The sequence below is a fragment of the Salvelinus sp. IW2-2015 genome, linkage group LG17 (genome assembly GCF_002910315.2).
Source record: "Salvelinus sp. IW2-2015 linkage group LG17, ASM291031v2, whole genome shotgun sequence".
Classification (NCBI taxonomy): Eukaryota; Metazoa; Chordata; class Actinopteri; order Salmoniformes; family Salmonidae; genus Salvelinus; species Salvelinus sp. IW2-2015.
The window spans coordinates 13,709,091-13,735,517 of record NC_036857.1 but is presented as its reverse complement, the minus strand read 5'-3'; the positions used below and the strand labels follow the sequence as shown (position 1 = coordinate 13,735,517).

At 46.0% G+C, this 26,427-nt stretch overlaps 1 protein-coding gene across 1 annotated transcript in view; it reads left to right on the top strand.

Moving 5' to 3' along the window:
- The window catches only part of LOC111976886 (cadherin EGF LAG seven-pass G-type receptor 3), a 60,755-nt gene that overhangs the window by 31,188 nt on the left and 3,140 nt on the right, over positions 1-26,427 (top strand). Inside the window, exons 15-34 of the mRNA XM_070447872.1 lie at positions 15,654-15,795; positions 16,398-16,518; positions 17,426-17,609; positions 17,882-17,983; positions 18,282-18,401; positions 18,631-18,836; positions 18,956-19,139; positions 19,557-19,706; positions 19,835-20,021; positions 20,256-20,423; positions 20,661-20,994; positions 21,563-21,737; positions 21,860-21,972; positions 22,473-22,552; positions 22,753-22,879; positions 22,962-23,081; positions 23,446-23,543; positions 23,851-23,984; positions 25,793-25,966; positions 26,175-26,372. Of these exons, the coding sequence (XP_070303973.1) occupies positions 15,654-15,795; positions 16,398-16,518; positions 17,426-17,609; positions 17,882-17,983; positions 18,282-18,401; positions 18,631-18,836; positions 18,956-19,139; positions 19,557-19,706; positions 19,835-20,021; positions 20,256-20,423; positions 20,661-20,994; positions 21,563-21,737; positions 21,860-21,972; positions 22,473-22,552; positions 22,753-22,879; positions 22,962-23,081; positions 23,446-23,543; positions 23,851-23,984; positions 25,793-25,966; positions 26,175-26,372 (3,117 nt within the window). The remainder of the gene's footprint in view (positions 1-15,653; positions 15,796-16,397; positions 16,519-17,425; positions 17,610-17,881; positions 17,984-18,281; positions 18,402-18,630; positions 18,837-18,955; positions 19,140-19,556; positions 19,707-19,834; positions 20,022-20,255; positions 20,424-20,660; positions 20,995-21,562; positions 21,738-21,859; positions 21,973-22,472; positions 22,553-22,752; positions 22,880-22,961; positions 23,082-23,445; positions 23,544-23,850; positions 23,985-25,792; positions 25,967-26,174; positions 26,373-26,427) is intronic.

Genomic DNA, 26,427 nt, shown 5'->3' with positions numbered 1-26,427 from the left:
TCTCTCGACGAGTAGGTTAGCCAGAGTTTCAGGTCGACTACCGTGGCTTGAATCAGTGACCACATTGGTCATATCGCAGACAGTGTCATTCTGAACGCTAGAGGGTGTATCAAAAATGGTCAAGACTGTGTCGTATGACCCTCGGAGATCACTCAGCAGGAATGCGTCCAGAGTCTACAAACAGCGACATGGGCTTAACAGCATGTTCTGAGAATCTCTATCGCTAGGGTCCAGTACATGGCGTCACAGGGATCTCTAGATACCTGGGTCATGGCAGTGGAGATCACTCGAGAGGCGTATGTAAAGCCCCCTAGAGTGACTCTAATATACCCTCATGAGTGTCCATGCAATGGAATATTCATGGATGGGTACTCTAGTTGCTAACACTGAGGTATAAATTGAGCGGTCGTATAGGGTATGCTAGATTGGTGAAAACAGCTGGGATATAGCCCTATTGCTCTGGGAACATGATCCAGAGATAGTCTGTATACGACGCGTGGGATCATGGGAGAAGTAGGCGCAGGAAGTGGGGTTACGAATACCCGTGGAGGTGTAGTAGCATGGTTCGGATGTTTATACCCTGGTTATGCATGTCCAGATGGTTTATACCCTTGGAAGTTATGAGCATGTTCTGAGTGATAATCAATAACCCCGGGTGTAAATGACAATGTACCACATGATTGTATCACCGTGAGGGTACATAGGCATGCGGACCAGATCGTTTAACGGTTGCGGAGATATTATCGGACATGGGTCTTATCATAGAATGAGCTAAATATCCAGCACGAGTATCCATGCTGAATCGAGTTTCAAGATCCTCCATATACCTGGTATGTGCGTGCCTTATTCTTGCTCGCACTAGAGGTGACGCGATACCGGCCTGCTATGCGAGCGAAATGGAAGGTTTCTGATTCTATATCAACGATATACCCTGGGGTCATCATGTCAGCGTCCCTCGGATCGATGGAACTCCGTTCAACTTCTCTCTTATACCCTTGCAGTGCTTTACTTACACACTGTCTCCTCGCAATGATTCTACTAAGTACTTGCGCTGCAAGGCCAGCTGTTATTCCCGCGAGTAAGTTCGCACTGAGGATCTATGGTATCTTCTCGTATCCATTCGCTAAAGTAGGAGCGTCAGTCCGGCTCGACCAATACGGGGTGCGAGTGCTGGTGTGGTGAGGGTAACGACTTGGACGTGAATGGCGGCGGGCGCAGTGGAATTCGAGAATAGTAGGTATATCTCTGAGCGATCCAATAGGACCAATTGGAATAGTCAAGCAGGTTTGTATGACCGCCTCGGATATGAATTGTCCAGTGCGTCTAAGAGAGCATCATCTGCAACACCGTGAGGAGTGGATGACATATTGACGACCGTTTCGAGGAGATCGATTCGGAACTGAACCTAAATCGTAAGGGCTGTCAGAGTGAGTCCATGACGTTACCTGAAGAATGGTTCCATAAGCCCGTGGGATGTGATTGCATTAGCTGTCAGGTGAGTGTGGTGTAAAGCCTACCTCTCTGCACCGCGGTCAGTAGCACAATACCGTTAGCGACTCTAAGTCTCTCTATACTTTGATTGGGCGGTCTTCATTCACAGTTGTGGCGTCTCACTCTCGGTGATGACGGCCAAGATTGCTTAGACCTACCCTCTCCATCACAGCGTGTGGGCGCGTCCACATGAACGTTGAACAATGGTCCCTGAGTCTTGCAGTAAACCGCTTGAATCTGCGATGCTTGACGTGGAGACTGTTATGTATTAACGACGCGTGGCTCATGGGTTCCAGAACTCGATTGATACCCTGGGATGCATGGTTTCAGCTTAGCCCCCCAGAATAATATCATACCTCTGGGATAACGGCAGATCTAATGCTTCTGTAGTCTAGTACTGAAATGCCCTGAGGCTGATGAGTGTTGTGAGTGGTTTCTGACGTTGATCTCAGTGCCATGGATGACGCACGCTTTGTTTTATGTCGGCCCAAGACGTAATGGTCCGCGATGTTTTCGAAATCGCCGCATGAGATGTGCGTGCGTTGAGATTCCTGCGAGCCATCTGGTGAACTTGACCTGTTGGGCTCCCTATTCGGACTTGACTGTCTTTAGGAATGCGTGGTGTAGATTGTACTTAGCCGCTAGGAAGACATGGTTCCAGATGAGACTTGATCAGTACCCGATCATACTCACATTCGACATACGACTCCTAGAGTTATCATACCCTAGGCTGCTCCATCTCGCAAATAGGACTGTCTCGTGAATAGATGGTGACTCCTTTAGTCTAACCGCGTCTAACTCGGGTAACGGCACTTGCGAATTCTGATAAGCAACATTTCTCCACATGATGAGTGTATGTGCCGTCTCTTATTGACGGAACGGTATGAGGCTGTAATACTGCATGTGAGGGATAGTTGATAAAATACTGCTTGGCCGCCTTTAGAGTAAGCCTACAATATCGTTGTCAATGAACTCGTTTAAGTGACTACACCTTGCGATCTCTCGACGATCTGTACGCATGCTGTCAGACGAATGAGTGTGCGGATTTATGCCATGTTCGGTAATTGTCTAGATCTCGATGTGAGACCATGGTTAAGGAATGGGAGCGGGTCTGAGTGATGTATCATGTACCCGGTGAGGGTATAGGATAGTATAGCGTTCCGTATGTATTATGATACCCTTGCGGTGCCATGCTCATGTCCAGATGTTTCAGTATAAACCCCGAGAGCTATGCTACGAAGCAATATGTTCGAGCGCGCTTGTTAGTCTCCTCTCGACGCTCCAGGGCATCGCTCTCTAATACCCTAGGTGCTCGACATGGCACGTGAGATCTAGATATAGCAACGTACCTCCAGTAACACCCTGGTTATGGCATGGTGTGGATAGGCTGTTGCTGAACTTTATGACCAGACCCATGGATAGGTCCATCAGCTGAAGATGCAGTCCCAGACGGTGAGTGTTATACTCTCGCAGGGGCAGATCTGCCGAACGAATGAGATAGTCGATATCCTACCTGGTAGTGGTATGCAACATTTGCGGCTGCTCTCTCGGAGCTCGAATCTGCCACGCTGCTGAGTGAGATGTGCTATGTGCATTTGACTCTCTGTCTACTCTCTAATACTTCCTGCGCTCAGAGATTGCAGTTTATGCGTCACAAAATAGTCTCCGATATCAATACGCCTCCGGCTTTTACTAGGGAGGAAATTTGGCTCCCAGATGTTTATACCTGCGTCCATGCATCCGGTCCAGATGTTTCACTTACCTGGGTCATGCATGCGTTCAGATGTTTTATACCCCTGGGCTCTATGCCACTGGCACTTCTGAGTTCTCATACCCTGGGTTCATGCATGGCTTCAGATGTTTAATACCCCTGCGCGTCTCTCGCATGGTTTCTGATGTTCACTACCCCTTGGGTCTCTGCATGGTTCCTGAGGTTTAACATCTCCGCCGTGGGCTTGATGCAACATGAGAGTACCAACGATAAGATTGGGATAATGAGTACACTGCGAGTTGACTTGGCTAGTGTTCTTTATTTCCTCTGTGATCCTGGGTTAGAATGCGAATAGATCCTACACGAGCTACGATGATAGTATACCCGACGTGGGTTACTGCGTCAAATGTTATACTGGGTTATAACAACGGCCCATAGAGCGATTGCCTTACAGTGCATAAGGTCGTTTTAGTATCATAGGAGCTGTATGTGACTCAAAGTTGTCTTAAGTGTTTTGTCTCTCTCACACTGGGTTACGCAAATCGAGGTCTCATAGGATATCCTGCGTATGCCACTCATGAGGTCTACTCTGGTCGCCATCGGCTCGTATATGTGCCATAAGCAGGACTGCTGGCGATCCTGGTCTCATGCGCTCGAGTTACTCGTATAGGAGTCATAGTTTGCGTTCGATGGCGACAGGCGATGCACGCAAGAAGTAACGCAAGTAGGACTCTGTAATTCGATCAGCATGAGAAGCGCTGGTGACCAGTAAGGTCGCCAGCCAGTCCCACACAGCCCCTATACTCTCCTGAGTGCGAATCAAACCTCGAACATAAACCCATATGTATGCTATAAGTTGACTCTCTAGTCTTTAGTTTTTAAGAGGGGGGGCAACAAGGATAGGGGCGGATGTAAAACGCTTCTTGAGAGCGCTCAGGATAGGTTTTTCCTCAGCTCCGGAGCGCGATACTAATCGAATCCAATGTAAATATCGATAGTGCGATTGATCAAGAATATAGCACGATGGAAGCGTGGATGCGAAGAAGAGTGGGTGAGGCACCGAAGATTGACCGGAAACTATAACAGACATCTCGCACTGCGTCGACAGCTCAGAATGGTTTTCGAGCGCTTAGAAGTGCGGCAGAGCAAGCTACACGTCCTGTCATATGACGTTCTTATACACCAGTTATTGAGATGGGTGAAAGACATGGCCCATCTCGTCGTGCATATCTGTGCACATAGTAGACACATCTAGATCAGGTGCCTATCTACGCAAAATTCGTGTAAGTGGCCCTATCAGTCAGAAAGATTACAGATACGGCGGAGAAATGTTGCACGTAGTGTGATTTGAGAGGCTGACTCGCAAGAAAATCGGCGCACTTACTTCAGTCCTCTCCACCGGTCAAGAGAGCTCATAATTTCTCTCTACATGTGGCAGATCGTGGAGTTGATCCCGTTCTTGCGTGAAAAGCTTCTTGACGAACATCGATCATAGTCTACGAGTCGCCAACCTCCGAGCTTTCAGGCATTAATGAATCAGTGATAATCGTCACCAGACGGGAAACTACACTCCACCTCGAAAAAACCATGAACAGAACTCTCTCACGCATGTCTGTGCTTCACCTAAAGAGATATCTCAAGATCATATGAGAAACAATCAATATGCACGATCGTGCATGAATCTGGAGCAAAGCATAAGCGAATGAACCTCTCTTTGGCCGAATGCATATGAGCGAGAGTCACATCTGGAGAAATCGTGGCACTATCTCTACGGTGACATGCAATGCCGGCAAAGAATGACACACGCGCGCATACTTGAGAAGATAGGTTGTCTTAAGCACCTCTAATCGGGCTGAGTGGATATAGAATACTCGACGTCTCTCAGCGCATATCTGCAGGTGCCTACGAACGCTTACCTCTGATAGCAGGTACAGACGAGATCCGTATGCGGAGGATATACTGAGACTCGCTGGTGACAGCAGCGTCTCGTACATTCACAAAACTGGAACGAGACTACCCTAACGCGCCACTTAAGTCTCACGCAAACAGCAAAGACATAGCGGGAGTCGACATACTGTCGGGGGAAAGACGAGTCTCTAGGAAATTGTTCCTTTGAGAATGCCCCTGTCCAAAGCTGTCGGATCTGCTCCTGGAAGCCAGACCCTGTGACGAATAATAGTCCTGATCGCGACAGGCGACGCACTGCCCATTCCAACTTGACAGAGATGTGTGAACGGACGTTCGCTTCAGTATACCAATTAGCACGCAAAGTGACCCCACAAAAAACTACAGCGCGGTGTCGCCGAGGGGACTGTGAGTGTCAGTGAGAGAGATAGCCGAACGTAGCTAATCGCTGCGCATAACGATGCTTCAACAAGCGTAGCGGACATGAGAGTAAAGAACAAGGTCATGCAGAATAATACTTACTTGCTGAAGCCATATAATGTGTACGTATTTTCAGTGTGGTATTTAATAAGATCGCGTGAGCAGGTAATAGGTTACCTGTGGTCTCATCGTGCTCCATTAGTGAGGGTAGTGGGTGGTGATATGGTACCGGATATAATTACGATTTTATAATCAAGGAACTGATCAACCAGTAACAAAAATCATTGTGGCACAAGGTAGGTCAAGAGGAGTATGAAGAATACCTGTGCTCTGACTGACTGACACTGTGAGCGGTGCGGCGATACATGATATTCCTCTCAGTGCCCACACTCTAAGGTACATTAAACATCACTCAGCGATTCCTCCTCACGTATGAAGTACAGCAAGGGTACTATAAATAATGACACTTTGGTCGACTCAATTATGGCAAGTAGAGCGAATTAAGAAACTACTTTACCTATGTTAGCTAGTGATGACGTTACCAGCAGAATAGGAGTGGTACGTAATTTAGACATCAGACAGATCTACATTGAAGGATATATGACTATCATACTAACCATCAGATCGCACACCAAACAGATCGTGTAAAAGCTTACAGTGAAAGGCCAGACTTAAAAGTTGCACAATTTTGCTGGAGAGAGAGGAAGTCGCGCTCATAACACTGATAGCCTTTACAGACCATTCATTATCTCGATATTGAGTGATATGTAGGCTAATGACTCGCTCAGCGTAAACTCATCTGGTTGCTGGGAAGTGTGACAACGCAATGTAGACTGTAGCGCATAACGATATAGCGCAGAACTATACTAGTATTGCGATGGCGTTTGCCCTAAACTCTCTAGCGTAAGGCACTGTGGATTGTGTAATATACCAACGCCATGGTCTCCTATCCGGTCAATCAATAACAACAACAGACCCTCATTCAAGCCCTCTAAGCTGGTGCTATCAGGCACTGCAGGAAGCAAGCCCGAACCGGTCCAGCGTAGATGGACCGACAAGGTAGTACAGAGCTTGATGGAGAGCTTGAGGTAGTAGCGCTCACCAGGCCTCCGTTCTGATGAGCTCTGCTTTTACATGACATGACATGACAAAATGTCCAGCAGAAACCGCAATAGAGCGCAAAGGCGGTTGGTGATTTCCTTCCCTGCTCCTTAGTCGAGATCGCGAATAACCTTCCAGCCTGCATGGGCTCAGTGCCTTGAAGCCGGTGGAGGAGATGGTGTTGAGATTGCGGGAGGGGAAGCACGCGTTACGCGAGCTCTCCTCCACCGAGCTCGTGACTGAAAGATTCTATCCGCGTTCTATGCGGATGGCGAGTGCCAATCAAAGAGTCCACGCGGATGGAAGGAACTCCGGAGAGGAATCTCATCCTAACCTCAGCGTGAAAGTCCCTCCAGAAAATGAGCGAGCAAACGCGGCTCGTTCCAGTCAACTTGTTGAGCCAGCAAGAGTGCGAAACTCAATAGTAGTAAGCCGTTAGTGGATCGATCACCTTGACATAAGCGAAGCCAGGGCCCTGGAAAGCCTCCTTCCCAAAAACTAACGATCAAAAACCCGTATCACTCCCTCTTTAAAAGTTTCTGATAATCGTTGAAACACTTCCAGCCCTTGCCTCCCAGAATAGCTGTGGCCCCACTCCGAGCCGACCAGTAAGGAGTGAAATGACGGTAAGCGATCCGAGCTCTCTCTCTTGAGTACGTGTTGGGCTGGAGAGAACACTTATATCACACTGGTGAGAAAAGAGCGACCACCAGTGGGCGCCAGAGTAACATGGGTGGGTTATACCCTAGTTCGGAAGATCGGAAGACCAGGGAGTAACTGGTGGCACGAGACGAAGACTCTGAAAACTGTCCAGAGAGATCGAGACCTGAGCGGCCAGGGTCTCAACGGCTGAGACAGCAAACAATTCCTGCTCGTGGTCTGCCGAGCATTGGCTCCCTGGAAACTCGACGGCAGTGCTTGAGAAAGAATCCCTAGTCGCGTGGGTCCATCTTCGTCGGCATTCTTCTGTTATGCTGAGAATGGGAAGCCCAAAAAGCGACGTAAATAGCAACAGAGTCTATTATTCATGTATCAAACAACAATGATTCTCTCTGATATATCAAAAGGTAAATCCAAAACAGGAAATAAATCCTCTTCGTCAGTAGAGAGGAACGACTGGAGACGCGACCACAGACTGCAGGTCGTAGGAAGGCCACAGCCGTTAGCACATAGACACCCTGCTCACACGCAGCATCTGAGTAAGGCAAAAAACACGACAGGCGCGAACAAGGCACATGGACAGCAAAACATCAAACAAGAATCCGACAAGGACAGAAGCGAACACAGAGGGAGAAATAGGACTCTAATCAGAGGGCAAAAAGGGGACAGTGTGAAGAGTAAATGGAAGGTCGTAGGGAATGAGAAAACAGCGTGGAGCAGGAACTGAACGATAGAGAGAAATGCGGGAGAGGAGAGAGGAGGAGGGAGAGAGAGGATAGAAAAGAGGGGAAAGAACCTTAATAAGACAGCAGAGGGAAGCACAGGACAAGACATGGATGATCAAAAGACCAAAACATGACAACTCAAGCAAAGAGGCAAGGTAGGACCTTCCTGTACCACCAGTACACCTCCAATTGGACTCAAATATGTCCATTTAGCCTATCGAAGCCTTCTACGTAGACACATTTTCTGGAATTTTCCAAGCTGTTTAAAGCACATTCAACTTAGTGTATGTAAACTTCTGACCCACTGGAATTGTAATACAGTGAATTATAGCTGAATAACTTGTTCTGTAAACAATTGTTGGAAAAATGACTTGTGTCATGCACAAAGTAGATGTCCTAACCGACTTGCCAAAACTATATTTTGTTAACAAGAAATTTGTGGACTGGTTGAAAAACAACTTTTAATAACTCCAACCTAAGTGTATGTAAACTTCCGACTTCAACTGTATGTCCAAATCTTTGCTTTTGTTTTAGGTTTCAATGGACAGTTTTTTTTATTGGTAGTGGCTCGTAATCCGTGACCAGAACTTTTATTTCTGAAGCTCTGTATCATTGAGTTTGCAAATTCTCTGGGAAATTGGAACTTCACTCATTTTCTCATGCCAAAACCAGATTAGATACACACCGGTAGTTAAATCAGAGTTAAATGCCTAAAAGATTATATTCGCAATGTCACTAAAGAAAAAACAAACAACCAAAACAGCAATAGCCACCACAATGTCGAAACATGATTTTGTCATAAGTTCAGTAACATTTGCTTGATTTTGCAGTCCCACGACATCGTGGTGCATCGACATTAGCATGCTAGCGACGCTAGTCAGCATGCTACATGATAATCAGCTTGCGTTAGCTAACCAGCTCTAGTAGGTGTAAACCGATGCTGGCTATGTGGCTAGCTAGATGACCAGCAGTGGTGACAGTGAGGGCCCTAATGTGATTCAAGACTTTAATTTATAAGTACCATYGTGCAGAAATGGCAAAGAAAATACTGGTTGATGAGCTAACTAAGTCAGCTAGCGTGATAGCTATGACATTTACCAGTGTGCATGCACAAATGCATGACGACACATTGTATCRAAGTCAAGAAGGAATGCAGAATGGACTGCCTCTCTRGAACTGGACTGCCTCATCTATCTAGCTAGATCAGGCTGCTCTCAGCCTGCAGCAGAGGGGTACAAAAATGCCAGTACACAAATGCATAGCTCATACAATTATATTTTGTTCTCGTCAATGACAATACATGTTGCAAAGTAAATACCTGCATCAAATATATATCACTGCATTCCACAATAGTGTGTAAAATCTCTAGTTGTTTTGTGTCCATAGGAAAGGGGACCCAACATCAAGCTTGTGAAGGGGCGATACACATTATGATAGCTTGTGACTGAGGATGAAAAACCCGGTGACCACTAGACGTCCTCCTATACCCAGATCAAATGCACTAGATTTTCATCAGTACTGTGTGATTCTATAGTTATCTTTATTTTTTATACTCAGCAGGTAGGGGCCTACGTACTTCAGATCATTTGTCTTCATGAATGGTTTCATGTAAGCTTGGTTGCACCTCCCATCTGTTTAGCTAGCACAGACTGGAATACGTTCTGGGATACTTTCGATGGCATTGGGGAGTACACCACATCAGTCACTGGCTTAATCAATAAGTGCATCGATGACRTCGTCCCTACAGTGACTGTACGTACATACCCCAACCAGAAGCCATGGATTACAGGCAACATCAGCACTGAGCTAAAGGGTAGAGTTGCCGCTTTCAAGGAGTGGGACTCTAACCCGGACGCTAATAAGAAATCCCGCTATGCCCTCCGACGAACCATCAAACAGGCAAAGCGTCAATACAGGACTGAGATTGAATCGTATTACACCGGCTCCGACCCTCGTCGGATATGGCATGACTTGCAAACTATTACAGACTACAAAAGGGACCACAGCCGCGAGCTGCCCAGCGACATGAGCCTACCGGATGAGCTAAATTACTTCTATGCTCGCTTCGAGGCAAGCAACACTGAAGCATGCATGAGAGCATCAGCTGTTCCGGACGACTGTGTAGGCACGCTCTCCGTAGCCGATGTGAGTTAGACCTTTAAACAGGTCAACAAGCTTCCTGCCATCCAGGACCTCTATACCAGGCGGTGTCAGAGGAAGGCCCTAAAAATTGTSAAAGACTCCAGCCACCCTAGTCATAGACTGTTTTCTCTGCTACCGCACGCCAAGCGGTACCGGAGCGCCAAGTCTAGGTCCAAAAGGCTTCTTAACAGCTTCTACCCCCAAGCCATAAGACTCCTGAACAGCTAATCAAGTGGCTACCCAGACTATTTGTTCCCCCCCTTTCTTTTCTGCTGCTGCTACTCTCTGTTTATTATYTATGCATAGTCACTTTAACTCTAACTACATGTACACATTACCTCAATTACCTCGACTAACCTGTGCCCCCACACATTGACTCTGTACCGGTATCCCCTGTATAAAGGCTCGCTACTGTTATTTTACTGCTGCTCTTTAATTATGTTATTTTTTACTTAATTTTCTTTAAACTGCATTGTTGGTGAAGGGCTTGTAAGTAAGCATTTCTCTGTAAGGTCTACACCTGTTGTATTCAGCGCATGTGACAAATAACATTTGATTTGATCTTAGTGTAAGAAGGCAGTTGATACAACAAAGGATGCAGTATTTACATTTCTCCTGGATTGCCATKTCTCATTTAGTTAGCCCCACCTCACCCCAGAAATGTGAGTCAGTTTTCTAATCAGTTTACAGAGAAAATACATAGATGTATGTGTTCCTAAGAGATCCATATGTGTTTTCCAAAATGTCCCAAATATGTTTATATACAAATCATATGCAATAGACATGTTACACCAGTGCAGCAAGCTAGTGGACTCTACATCAAGTACTGTTGAAATCAATTTGATTCTTGGGGATACGATGATACCTAGTGGTGATATGGTTGATTTCTCCATGGTTGATTTCTCCCTAACCATCATTTTTATCTCCCCCTCGCTGTTCTGTTTGTTGTGATCTGGTAGGTCACTAAAAACTGTCTCCACTTCTTTCCTGTTCAAGAACTACGAGTCAAATGTCAGAGAAGTTGTTGACTAAATAGGCAACGTAGTGAGATATATTTTGTCGTATGCACTTTTTTATGCAATAGCAAGATAATTTGCGATGACACATCRAGCTAGATACTTTACAGTTTACAACATGCTCACTCATAGCTATGTTAATTTATGTGTATTGACTATGATTAACTACAGATAATAAAATATCATTGCAATGCATGAGAGCTGCATCTGTGTATGTGCCGGCACTTTTGCATACCATAGAACAGTCCGTCCTGGTTGTAATATTGACAGCACCAGAGGCGATCTCTACCGTCTTTGACAACACTGGTCCTGCCGTGCATGCAAAGCTAGCTAGCATCCTCTTTGATAACAGGTATACCTTGCTAGCTAACTTAGCTAGCTCATCAAACAGTATTTTCTTWGTTTTTTCTGCACGATGGCACTTATTAGATGCTTGAATATCATATGAACTTCACTGTCCCCACTGGTCATCTAGCTAGCCATGTAGCCAGCAGGGTTGCATCGATTTCCATTGGACTAGACTAGAGCTTGCTAGCTAGGTAGCTAATGCTGGCTAGCTAGCAAGCTCACACTAGTGTAAAAAATGTATGAAAAAKATATTAACGTAACCATTTAATTKTTTTACATTTCAYATAAGGAAATAATTCAATTGAAATACATTCATTAGGCCTTAATCTATGGATTTGACATGACTGRGAATACAGATATGCATCTGTTAGTCACAGATACTGTACCTTAAAAAAAAGGTTAGGGGCGTGGATAAGAAAACCAGTCAGTATGTGTCCACCATTTGCCTCATACAGCGTGACACATCTCCTTCAAATATAATTGATCAGGCTGTTGACTGTGGAATGTTGTCCCACTCCTCTTCGATGGCTGTGTGAAGTTGCTGGATATTGGCAGGAATTGGAACACGCCGTTGTACACGTCGACCCAGAGCATCCCAAACATACTCAACGGGTAACATGTCTGGTGAGTGTACAGGCCATGGAAGTACTGGGACATTTTCAGCTTCCAGGAATTGTGTACAGATCGTTGCGACATGGGGCCTTGCATTTCATGCTGAAACATGAAGTGATGGAGGCAGATGAATGGCACGACAATGAGCCTCAGGACCTCGTCACAGTATCTCTGTGCATTCAAATTGTCATCGATAAAATTCAGTTGTGTTCGTTGTTTGTAGCTTATGCCTGCGCATACCATAACCCCACCGCCACCATGGAGCACTCTGTTCACAAACGTTGATATCAGCAAACCGCTTGCCCACACAATGCCATACACACTGTTTGGCATCTGCCCGTTACAGTTGAGACCGGGATTAATCCGTGAAGAGCACACTTCTCCGGTGTGCCAGTRGCTGTCGAAGGTGAGCATTTGCCCACTGAAGTCGGTTACGATTCCGAACTGCAGTCAGGTCAAGACTCTGGTCTGAGATGTTTCTGACAGTTTGTGCAAAAAGTCTTAGGATGTGCAAACCCACAGTTTCATCAGGATGGCTGGTCTCAGACAATCCTGCAGGTGAAGAAGCCAGATGTGGAGGTCCTGGGCTGGTGTGCTTACACGTGGTCTGCGGTTGTGAGGCCAGTTGGAYTTACTGCCAAATTCTTATGGTAGAGAAATTAACATTCAATTCTCTGGCAACAGCTCTGGTGGACATTCCTGCAGTCAGCATGCCAATTGCACGCTCCCTCAAAACTTGAGACATCTGCATTGTGCTGTGTGACAAAAATGCACATTTTAGAGTGCCATTTTATTGTCCCCAGCTCAAGGTGCACCTGTGTAATGATCATGCTGTTTAATCATGTTCTTGATATGCCACACCTTACAGGTGGATGGATTATCTTGGCAAAGGAGAAATGCTCACTAAAAGGGATGCAAACAAATTTGTGCACAATATTTGAGAGAAATAATATTTTTGTGAGTATGGAACATTTGAGAGAAATAATCTTTCTGTGAGTATGGGACATTGGAGATAAATAATCTGTTTGTTAGTATGGAATATTTGAGAGAAATAATATTTTTGTGAGTATGGAACATTTGAGAGAAATAATATTTTTGTGAGTATGGAACATTGGAGAGAAATAATATTTTTGTGAGTATGGAACATTGGAGAGAAATAATATTTTTGTGAGTATGAAACATTGGAGAGAAATAATATTTTTGTGAGTATAGAACATTTCTGGGATATTTTATTTCAGCTGGTGAAACATGCATTTATATATTTTTTGTATAGAAAAGTGAGGGTTAGTTATAAAAACAACATTTTATAGCGTCGTAAGCATGCTAATGTTGATACACCATAGTCGTGGGTCCATAAAATCAAGCAAATGGTAYTGAACTCATGTTTTGACATTGTAGTGACTATTGCTGTTTTGGTAGTTTTTTTGCTTAGTGACATTGCGAATATAATCTTTTTGCCTTTTAACTCTTATTTAACTAGCTATGTATCTAAGTCCCAAATTCTCTTGAGATACTGTGAGAATTAGCGCACTCACAGATATGAAGGCTCAGAAATAAAAGATCCAGTCACGGATTAGGAGCCACTCCCTTTTTATATCAAATTGTGCATGTGTGATAGGTTTCTAACACGTGTGCGTGCACGTGTTGTAGGTTCCCATGGTAATGACTGTGTGCACGTGTTGTAGGTTCCCATGGTAATGACTGTGTACATGTGTTGTAGGTTCCCATGGTAATGACTGTGTTGTATGGGGTTCCATGGTAATGACTTGTGCACGTGGTTGTAGGTTCCATGGTAATGACTGTGTACTTGTGTTGTAGGTTCCCATGGTAATTGCTGTGTGTGTGGTTGTAGGTTCCCATGGTAATGACTGTGTTGTGTTTGTAGGTTATGGTAATGACTGTGTACTTGTGTTGTAGGTTCCCATGGTAATGACTGTGTGTGTGTTTTGTAGGTTTCTATGGTAATGTGACTGTGTATTTGTGTTGTAGGTTCCCATGGTAATGACTGGTGTACTTGTGTTGTAGGTTCCCAGGGTAATGAGTGTGTGTGTTTTGTAGTTTTCATGGTAATGACTGTGTGTGTGTTTTGTAGGTTTCTATGGTAATGACTGTGTGTGTGTTTTGTAGGTTTCTATGGTAATGACTGTGTGGTGTTTTGTAGGCTTCTATGGTAATGACTGTGTGTGGTGTTTTGTAGGTTTCTATGGTAATGACTTGTGTGTGTTTTGTAGGTTTCTATGGTAAGTGACTGTGTGTGTGTTTTGTAGGTTTCTATGGTAATGACTGTGTGTGTGTTTGTAGGTTTCTATGGTAATGACTTGTGTGGTGTTTTGTAGGTTTCTATGGTAGGCTGTGGTGTGTTTTGTTAGGTTTCATGGTAATGACTGTGTATGTGTTGTAGGTTCCTCATGGTAATGATGTGTGTGTGTTTTGTAGGTTTCTATGGTAATGACTGTGGTGTGTTTTTGTAGGTTCTATGGTAATGACTGTGTTGTGTTTGTAGGTTCTATGGTAATGACTGTGTGTGTGTTTTGTAGGTTTCTATGGTAATGACTGTGTGTGTGTTTTGTAGGTTTCTATGGTAAGGCTGTGTGTGTGTTTTGTAGGTTTTCTATGGTAATGACTGTGTACTGTGTTGTTGAGGTTCCCATGGTAATGACTTGTGTGTGTGTTTTGTAGGTTTCGTATGGTATGTACTGTGTGTGTGTTGTAGGTTCTCATGGTAAGACGGTGTGTGTGTGTTTGTAGGTTCTATGGTAATGACTGTGTGTGTGTTTTGTAGGTTTCCTATGGTAATGACTGTGTGTGTGTTTGTAGGTTTCTATGGTAATGACTGTGTGTGTTGTTTTGTAGGTTCTATGGTAATGACGTGTGTGTGTGTTTTGTAGGTTCTATGGTAATGACTGTGTGTGTGTTTTGTAGGTTTCTATGGTAATGCTGTGTGGTGTGTTTGTAGGTTTCTATGTAAAGACTGTTGTGTTGTTTGTAGGTTTCTATGGTAATGACTGTGTGTGTGTTTTGTAGGTTTCTATGGTAAGGTGCTGTGTTGTGTGTTTGTAGGTTTCTATGGTAAGGTGCTGTGTGTGTTGTAGGTTTCTATGGTAATGACTGTGTGTGTTGTTTGTGTAGTTTCTATGGTAATGACTGTGTGTGTGTTTTGTAGGTTCTCTATGTAATGACTGTGTGTGTGTTTTGTAGGTTTCTATGGTAATGACTGTGTGTGTGTGTTGTAGGTTTCTATGGTAATGAGTCTTTGTGTTGTTTTGTAGGTTCTATGGTAAGGCTGTGTGTTGTTTGTAGGTTCTTATGGTAATGACTGTGTGTGTGTGTTTTTAGGTTTCTATGGTATTGACTGTCGTAAGTGTGTTTTGTAGGGTTTCTATGGTAATGACTGTGTTGGGTTGTTTGGGATAGTGTTTCAGTATGGTAATGACTGTGTGTGTGTTTTGTAGTTTCGTATGGTAATGACTGTGTGTGTGTTTTGTAGGTTTCTATGGTAATGACTGTGTGTGTGTTTTGTAGGTTTCTATGGTAAGGGCTGTATAGAAGCGTGCCAGCTGAACCCGTGTGAAAATGAAGCCAAGTGCCACAGGAAGCCCAGCTCATCACACGGATACATCTGTGACTGTGGAGACAACCACTATGGCCAGTACTGTCAGCACAGGTTAGTCTTTCAACTTTACATCTACTGTCGATCAACCATAGATCAACTACTATGGGCAATACTGTCAGCACAGGTCAGTGTGTCAACTTTACATCAACTTCAAATACATGAACATTATTAACATACTGTCCATCTGTGACTAGGGAGACAGGTCAGTAAACACTATAACTACAGATCAACTTCAGATGACTGAGTCCCAAATGTCTGTGTGTATTTMTAATGTTAGTAACAGTACACCATAGCAGTGCCTGAGACTGGGGTGAGACAGCAGTGTTACAGTGCTCTGCTCTGTCTATCTGTCAATGTGGATTTTGTTGTCCTTGTTTTTCAGCAGATATGCCCTAATCCCCAGGAGAGGATGAGAGGAGACTTAAGTTTCTCTGTGATGATAAAACACAGTGTATATATGTGACCCAGGTGTCACCCCACCYCAATGTGAAATCCCTCCCAGCTTTAGGTGTCAGATCTTTCCTGCCCTCTTCCCTTTGATCTAGGTACTGTGATGTGCTCTGGGATGTACACTGTGGCCTATATAGCAGACAGGGACTGAAACTTTTAACGTGTGTTTCACTGTGGGCGTGTGTGCGTGCGTGCCTGTGTAGGATTGACCACCAGTGTCCACGTGGTTGGTGGGGCTCTCCAACATGTGGGCCCTGCCACTGTAACACCAGTAAAGGATTCCACCCCGACTGCAACAAGACCAGTGGCCACTGCCATTGCAAGGTGACCTGCCCGCCACGACACACACACACACACACACACACACACACACACACACACACACACACACACACACACAAGCATGCGCACAATCACGCATATCAGCAGTAAATACTCTTACCGTTGATCAACTCATATCGCAATCCCAGGCATGGGATCCCAGAGCCATGCTCTTATATACCTCAGCAGACCTATCATCACCATATACCACCCTTACCTACTGTTTTCTAATCCCTGCTTGTGACCCTAATCCTTGATACTGATCCTAACCTGACACTGCTATCAAACAGGCTTTGTCTTATCGAGGCATTATCAGCAGCTTCACCTTGTAATCTGAGCAACCCCATTATCCTTAACACTCTTAATGCCAACGAACCCACCTTATCCCTCATACCACCCTCCACACTGTGACCCCATTTTAAATCCTGTTTCAAGGACAGTACAGAAGCTCCGTTTTCTCRCAGTATAGTATTATAGTATTATATTGAGTATTGTAATTTAAATGTTGAATTGTTCTAAGATGAGATTTAACAAACTGGTGTTTCTTAACGCCCACCTGACAATATTTTTGTGTGTTTGTCTGTCCATGTCTCTGTACGTCTCTCCTTTTCTCTCTAAATCCTTCTCTTTTCTGTAAATCTGTCTGCTTTCATCTTCCCCTCTCTCTTTTTCATGTTGATTTGTGCGCATTTGTGTGTCTGTCTGTGTGCGTCTATGTACATGTATATGCCTGTATATGTGAATGTTTGCGTGTATATATATGTGACTTTGCTATGTCTGTTCTTTGTGTATTTGGATGTGGTTGTCTTTGGTCTGAATGTTATGTCTACGTGTGTTTGGGTGTATATTTGTTTCTGTTGTGTCTGTCTCTCTGTGTACCTATCTCTGTGTATATATCCGTGTGTGTCAGGAGTTCCACTACCGCCTGCGGGGCAGTGACTCCTGCCTGCCGTGTGACTGCTACCCTGTGGGCTCCTTCTCCCGGTCATGTGACCCAGAGAGTGGCCAGTGCCAGTGTCGGGCTGGTGTGATTGGTCGACAGTGCAACATGTGCGACAACCCCTTCGCTGAAGTCACACTGAAGGGCTGCGAAGGTGAGACCGAGGGATTCCTCTCCTCCTACCTGTGATCTTCTCTTTCTCTTTTCCTCTCATGTCTTCTCTCTCATCTTCTCTGTGCCTCCCGCTTCTCTGATTCACTTATTTTCCCTGCTGTAAGACTCTTTCTCTCTCAAAAAACATCTCCCTCTTGTCAAACCTCTCTCCTCTCAAACTAGTATGAGATTTTCATTGTCTTCATACACAGTTTTTATTTTTATTCATACACAGTCTTTTTCCCCCTGTTTCTCTCTCTCTCTGTCTGTTAGTCATCTATGACGGCTGTCCTAAGACCATCACCCTGGGTATCTGGTGGCCCAGGACGAAGTTCAACCTGCCAGCAGCCGTGCCCTGTCCTAAAGGATCCGTGGGTCAGTCCCTCAACACTCTACACTTTCTCTGTAGTTATATGAACCGTAACTCAGTCAAATCTTTGAAATTGTTGCATTTATATTTTTGTTCAGTATACTGTATATTTCCTGAATCTTCCAARGAAGGAAAGATGATAACATCTCCCATTAGAAGACTCATGATCTATACTGACTATAGGCAGATAAACGCCCCATTCCTTTGAAACCTAGTATCTGTGTTTGAATGTATCCCCTGTGCTGCTTTTTAGTGTTGTGGATGTGTTATACAGGTATTAGTGTCTGTGTCTGTTCTCTCCAGGTGCTGCTATCAGACACTGTGACGTGGAGAGGGGCTGGCTGGAGCCGGATCTCTACAACTGTACCTCTCCTCCCTTTGTGGAGCTCAATGCAGCAGTAAGAATTACTCCACTACCCCATTGTATCATACTGGTGGAAACTGTACAATATGGAATGGTGTCTAACATAGTGGTGGTGCGTGTGTGGTGTGTGTGTGTGTGTGTGTGTGTGTGTGTGTGTGTGTGTGTGTGTGTGTGTGTGTGTGTGTGTGTTGTGTGTGTGTGTGTGTGGTGTGTGTGTGTGTGTGTGTGTGTGTGTGTGTGTGTGTGGGTGTGTGTGTGTGTGTGTGTGTGTGGTGTGCATAGCTGGAGTCGGGTTGAGCGGGAACGAGACAGAGCTCAGCACCATCGTGGAGAGGAAACTGGCCCACCAGCTCCGTGATGTCACTGAAGCCACACCCCGTCTCTATGGCAATGACCTTCAGATTGCAGAGCGGCTACTGTCCCGCCTGTTGACCTTCGAGAGTCTGCAGACGGGCTTCGGCCTGACCGCCACCCAGGACGCACACTTCAACGAGGTGAGGGTTGCCTGGCAACACGCTCGTAAAACCTTTTATTGGAGTTTGGAAAATGTAGTCACTGTTTTATTAGATTGTGTGTGTAGGAACTGAATCTCCCTCTCTCCTTCCGTCTCCAGAATGTTCTGCAGGGCTGCAGTGCGGTGCTGGGTCCAGGCAGTGCAAGTTTATGGCGGGCCCAGATCCAGGCCCAGGGAGGGGCAGGAGGGCTGGCTGATCTGCTGGAGCAGTATGCCCAGACCCTGGCCCGGAACATGAAGCTCACCTACCTGAACCCCGTGGCTCTGGTCGCCCCCAACATCGGTGAGTCCCCCCCCCAGGACAGAACCATCTGCACTCTTACCCTTCATGTAGTGAGATCAGTTCATTGTGTCAAATGAGGTCCACCTTTCTGTATTGAGTGGTTGTTCCTGCTTTATTTGGTCAAGTAGTTAATCCATGCAAGTGTGTAGCCCTAGTCCTTTTCCTGTGTAAAAACAAAGGAGAGAACCCTATGCACAGCAGTGCATGTAGAGATCCAGGGTTGGTTTTGGCAGGAACATATAAATATCAAAAACAAGTGTAAAAACCACACACTGATGACAGATGACCGACGTTGACTTTAATACCTGTTTTATTGCTGAGTAGTGAGTAAACCAACAATATTGTTCATCAGGTTATTTTTGTTATGTTGTGTGGTGTAACCTGGAGTCATGGACTGTGTGTATGCTCGTGTTTCAGTGATGAACCTGGACCGCGTTGAGAACCACACCCATGTGCGCAGACGTTTCCCTCGCTACCACAGCCCTCTGTTCCGCGGCCAGGCTCTCTGGGACCCCCACACACATGTGGTGTTGCCCCCTGCTGCCCTGGTGCCACAACGACACCAACGTAAGGAGAACACACACATACACGACAGCCACTGAAACACACAAACACACATACTGTACACACACACACACAAGCACATGCACATACCTACCTTATGTCACTCCTCTTATGCCTTGTGCATGTTCCAGTTTCAGCTTCACAGAACACAGCTCCTGCCCCTGTCAGTATGTTGGCCAATCAGACGGGAGACTATGCTGCAGCCAGGCATTCTGTTTCGCTACTGGAGCCGCCTATCACCATTGTCATCATGTTGATCTATCGTAGCCTTGGAGCAGCACTCCCCCCCAAGTACCACACTGACCGACGAGGAGTCAGGTGTGTGTGTACTGTATATGCCTGCCCTCCAGTGTCTGTCTCTCTCATCTGGTTTACTAGGAGTGTGTATTTATGACTGTTTATTTATGTTTTCATTGGACTTTTCAAAGCACAGCATTGGAATTGTGTTTGGTGGACCATAAAACAGTGTTAGGGCTATTAAGTCCGTCCTACTAAATCAAATTCTCTCTCTCCCTCTCCCCTCTCTCCTCTGTCACTCCTCCTCTCCTTTAGACTCCCCAGACATCCAGTGATGAACTCTCCAGTGGTCAGTGTGTCTGTCTACAACAACCAGACGTTTGTCGGGGGTCCCCTGGACTCGCCCCTGCAGCTGGAGTTCCGTCTGCTGGAGACCACCAATCGTAGCAAGCCCCTGTGTGTCCAGTGGAACCACAGCAGCCCGTGAGTAGAGCTTTACATGACTTGAGGGGGCTTGTGCTCTATGGGAAATAGATACTGTCAGCTGGGAGTTGTAGTGTGTTTGATGCTTTTATCTTTCTCTCACTTAACCCATCTCTTTTCTTCATCCTGACTTTCTCCCACCTTTTCTCTACCCCTATCCGCCCCTTCTCTCTCTCTCTTTCACTCTCACTGATGCTCACTCTCTGTCTCTCTCACCCCACCCCCCTCTCTCTACAGTTTGGAGGTGGGAGGTTGCTGGACAGTGAGGGACTGCATCGTAGTATACAGGAACACGTCCCACGTGCGTTGCCAGTGTCAGAGGCTGGGCACCTTTGGTGTCCTGATGGACAGCTCCCAGAGAGAACAGTTGGAGGGGGATCTGGAGACCCTGGCCCTGGTCACCTACTTCTCCCTGTCTGTGTCCATGCTGGCCCTGCTGCTCACTGTCCTGGTGCTGTCCTGCCTCCGGGGCCTCAAGTCCAACACCCGCTCCATCCATTCCAACATGGCCGCCGCCATGCTGCTCTCTGAGCTCGTCTTCCTGCTCGGCATCAACCAGACCGAGCAGCAGGTATGTGTGGGTGGGTAGGTTACGTGTGTGTGTGTGTGTGTGTGTGGGGGGGTCTGAGAGAGAAAGAGAGAAATCAGTGTGCATGGGGCTATGTGTGTTTATGTGAATGGGTATGTTCAACAACTGTGTGTTCCAACTGTGTATCGTATGTACAGTGACGGTATGTTATATCATTGTCTTCAATGACCTTTAATATCCCATTTACTATTTTTAACTAGCTAATCTACACAGTCTGGATCATTTCCAGTCAAACTGACTGAAAGGTTTTTCTGTTTGAGTGGGTTTACAAAATGACCGTCTGGCTGAACATCTCTCTGCCTTGGTGTTCATTGCTGTTTTGCACTGTGATGCTTACAGTATAACTCCAGATTTCATACATTCTCTCTCCCAGTAAATGTTTTCTAACTTGTCTGAAAGCCAAAGGCCTTAAACAAATTTCGGCCAAACTCACCAATAGAAGCCCAATGGGCAAATAGTCACTGAACTCGGCTACAGACCCATATGAATACATTGAAAGTTGTCATAACATAATCTCTATACATGGCTCTGACTGTCCTCTCTCTGTTAGTTCATGTGTACGGTGGTGGCCATCCTGCTGCACTATTTGTTCATGGCCAMGTTTGCCTGGCTGTTTGTGGAAGGGCTCCACGTCTACCGCGTGCAGACAGAGGCTCGCAACATCAACTACGGAGCCATGAGGTTCTACTATGCCATCGGATGGGGCGTGCCTGCCATCATCACAGGTACACACACACACACACACACGCACACACACGCGCAGTTCCCTACAGAGACCTGTTTTAGAATGGATTTCACTGATACTAGTATGAACACAAAGTGAAAAACACATCTTACTCTCGTTCAGGTTTGGCGGTAGGGCTGGATCCTGAGGGCTATGGAAACCCAGACTTCTGCTGGATCTCCATATATGACAAACTCATCTGGAGCTTCGCTGGACCCATCGCTATCGTCATTCTGGTACTGTCTCCCTCTCACTCTGTGTCATTCAGTGTCAGTCACTTTGTTATCCTCAATGCCTCTAGTTCTGTGTCAGTCACTTTGTTTGCCTCTATACCTCTAGTTCTGTGTCAGTCACTTTGTTTGCCTCTATATCTCTAGTTCTGTGTCAGTCACTTTGTTTGCCTCTATATCTCTGTTCTTGTCAGTCACTTTGTTTGCCTCTATACTCTAGTTATTTGTGTCAGTCACTCTTGTTTGCCTCTATATCTCTAGTTATGTGTCAGTCACTTTGTTTGCCTCTATACCTTCTAGTTATGTGTCAGTCACTTTGTTTGCCTCTTATATTCTGTTATGTGTTCAGTCACTTTGTTTGCCTCTATACCTCTAGTTATGTGTCAGTCACTTTGTTTGCCTCTATACCTCTAGTTATGTGTCAGTCACTTTGTTTGCCTCTATACATCTGTAGTTCTAATTTGATCTAGTCTCATGTCTGCCTCATTGCTGTCTCTTTGTTGCAGATGAATGGTGGGATGTTTCTGATTGTGGCTCGCATGTCCTGCAACCCCTCCCAGAAAGAGACCAAGAAACTACCTGTCATGTGAGTATCCCAGAGAGGTTGAACATATTACACATAAATGGCCGGGTTCTGCTGAATACAATTCTATTGCAGTAATACAGTATAGCTTTAAATCCAGCCATTAAAGCTTTTTTGATAAAAAAACCTCTGTCTCTCTCACTGTTTGACAAGCCCTCTCTCTTTTTGTCTCTCTATTCTTTTCCTTTTCCTTGTCTCTCCAGAGCCACTCTACGCGGTGCCATCCTCCTGCTGCTGCTGGCCACCTCTACCTGGTTCTTTGGGCTGATGGCTGTCAACAACAGCATTCTGGCCTTCCACTATATCTTCATTGTACTATGCTTACTGCAGGTACTGACCCTGTTTTTGTGTGTGTTATTAGACTGTGTGAGTACTTGGTGGTGTGTTAATGTATACATTCCCCTCTTCCCAGGGTCTTGCTATGTTCCTGGTATTCACGGTGATGAACGCGGAGGTGCAGGAGGTCTGGAAGTTGTCATGTCTGGGCAAGAAGAGCCTCAACGAGGACGCACCTAGAGCCCCACAGATCCCTGTGAGCATGCCCCCCCCCCCCCACACACACACACAGCCCACTACACCAACAAGGAACCCATCTACCCACCCATCCACTGTACATCATCTGGCCCCATTCTACGACACACATCAACCCCCCAATCCAAATCAGCACACCCTGGTCTTCCCCTAATATGACCCCCTCGGGGCTCTTCACTTGACCCACAATGCACTGTGCTTAGCCTGCTGTCTTTCCATTGTTCTCTTCCACTGACTCATCTGGGGAATGATTGTTGCTGTTTGCTCTGACTATTTCAGACTCGACTAGAGCGGTATGACCTAGAATGTTGATGTGTGCTCTAGTCCTGAATGTATTTTTCAACACGTGTGTGTTTTGTGTCAAGGGTCAGAACCCCTACAACAATGCGTCGTTGCTGGAGCAGAGCGGACTGCACCGCATCACCCTGGGAGCCTCCACCATCTCCTCTGTCAGCAGCGCTCGGTCAGTAAGCCATCTGAGATGCACAGGATCTGTGAGGCTGAAATATGTAGGGCAGTTTCCCAGACACAGATTCAGCTTAGTCCTGGGCTAAAAGCTATTCCAATGCAGATTCTCCATCAACCATGCTTTTAAGTCCAGGAGTAGGCTCAGTCAGTGTCTGGGAAACCGGCTCATTGTGTACATGTGCTGCAGACTTCCACTGTTTGTAAATAAGGTTTATGGAGCCTGGTAAATGTAGTGACCAGTCCAGTGTCTCAGTGTGTGTGGTCATGAGTAAATGCTCTGGTTAACACCTCTCCTCCCACAGGGAGAACCTGCTGGCCCGCCAGACCTTGGAACACAATCTGGGACATACTGGAGCTACAGACCTGGATGTGGCTATGTTCCATGGACAGAGGTACCCACTGGCGCACGCACTGGCGCACGCACTGGCGCACGCACGCACGCACGCACGCACGCACGCACGCACGCAACGCACGCACGCACGCACGCACGCACGCACACACACACCACACACACACACACACACACACAGTCTTGCCCACGTGTGCACACATGCATTGTAATAGAAATACACACATTCATAAACACTCAACTGGGGTTTTAATACTGTATACAATACACTTAAAATGATAAATGTACATGACCACTTTTAATTTTTATTGGTGACTGACACTATAACTGGTTCTATACCTCGTTCTGTCTTTCTCTCTCTGTCGTTCTGTCTTTCCCTCTCTCTCTCTCTCTCTGTCGTTCTGTCTTTCTCTCTCTCTCTGTCATTCTGTCTTTCCCTCTCTCTCTCTCTGTCATTCTGTCTTTCCCTCTCTCTCTCTCTCTTTCGTTCTGTCTTTACCTCTCTCTCTTTCTTCTGCTTTCTCTCTCTCTGTCGTTCTGTCTTTCTCTCTCTCTCTGTCGTTCTGTCTTACCTCTCTCTCTCTCTCTATCGTTCTGTCTTCCTCTCTCTCTCTGTCATTCTGTTTTTCCCTCTCTCTCTCTCTCTCTTTCGTTCTGTCTTTTACCTCTCTCTCTCTCTCTCTGTCATTCTGTCTTTCCTTTCTCTTCTCTCTCTCTTTCGTTCTGTCTTTACCTCTCTCTCTCTGTTGTTCTGCCTCTCTCTCTCTCTCTCTCTCTCTCTCTCTCTCTGTCGTTCTGTCTTCCCTCTCTCTCTCTCTCTGTCGTTCTGTCTTTCCCTCTCTCTCTGTCGTTCTGTCTTTACCTCTCTCTCTCTCTCTCTGTTGTTCTGTATTTCTCTCTCTCTCTCTCTCATTCTGTCTTTCCCACTCTCTCTCTCTCTCCTGTCGTTCTGTCTCTCTCTCTGTCGTTCTGCTCTCTCTCTCTGTCGTTCTGTCTCTCTCTCTCTGTCGTTCTGTCTCTCTCTCTCTCTGTCGTTCTGTCTTTCCCTCTCTCTCTCTCTCTGTCGTTCTGTCTTTCCCTCACTCCTCTCTGTCGTTCTGTCTCTCCTCTCTCTTCTCTCTCTGTCGTTCTGTCTCTCTCTCTCTGTCGTTCTGTCTTTCCCGCTCTCTCTCTCTCTGTCGTTCTGTCTTTCCCGCTCTCTCTCTCTGTCGTTCTGTCTTTCCCGCTCTCCCTCTCTCTGTCGTTCTGTCTTTCCCGCTCTCTCTCTCTCTGTCGTTCTGTCTTTCCCCTCTCTCTGTCGTTTGTCTTTCCCTCTCTCTCTCTCTGTCGTTCTGTCTTTCCCTCTCTCTCTCCTCTGTCTTCTGTCTTTCACTCTCTCTCTCTCTCTCTCTCTGTCGTTCTGTCTTTCCCTCTCTCTCTGTCGTTCTGTCTTTCCCTCTCTCTCTCTGTCGTTCTGTCTCTCTCTCTCTCTGTCGTTCTGTCTTTCCCTCTCTCTCTCTCTCTCTCTCTGTCGTTCTTCTTTCCCTCTCTCTCTCTCTGTCGTTCTGTCTCTCTCCTCTGCGTTCTGTCTCTCTTCTCTCTGTCGTTCTGTCTTTCCCTCTCTCTCTCTCTGTCGTTCTGTCTTTCACTCTCTCTCTCTCTCTCTCTCTCTGTCGTTCTGTCTTTCCCTCTCTCTCTGTCGTTCTGTCTTTCCCTCTCTCTCTCTGTCGTTCTCTCTCTCTCTCTCTGTCGTTCTGTCTTTCCCTCTCTCTTCTCTCTCTCTGTCGTTCTGTCTTTCCACTCTCTCTCTCTCTCTGTCGTTCTGTCTCTCCCTCTCTCTCTCTCTCTGTCGTTCTGTCTCTCTCTCTCTGTCGTTCTGTCTCTCTCTCTCTCTGTCGTTCTGTCTTTCCTCTCAGGTGAGGACTCAGACACAGACTCAGATGTCTCTTTGGAAGGGGAACGTAGTCTCTCCATCCCCTCCTCCGAGAGTGAGGACAACGTTCGTCTCCGTGGACGCATCCAGCGGCGTTTCAAACGCACCAATCACAGCGAGCGGCTGCTCACAGAGCCCACCCACAATAGCACCAAAGGTACACACAGACGCTAAGAAAATGTCAGACTGATAGACTCATAGATTCACAAATGAATACATACAGATATCATAAATGTCAGAAACCAATATCCATAAATCAATAAAAATCCTTATGCATTTACATGTCACTTCTACAAAACATTATCTCATATTGGATACAGTTGTGATTTATTTTGAATTGTTGGCCATTGGCGATTGTCCATCAGACCTGGATGGCAATGACCTGCTCTCCTATTGGCCAGCGCTGGAGGAGTGTGAAGTCCACTCCCTGCAGAAGTGGGGCTCAGAGCGCCGCCTAGGGGCTGACTACAGCAAGGATGGCGCCAACAACAACCAGCCTGACGCAGCGCTGACCAGCGGGGACGAGAACAGCCTGACAGGACAGCCCAGCCGCCACCGCAAGGGTGAGTCACAACCTCAGTTGGACCAGATGATACTATTTTGGTCTGTGTGGGTATC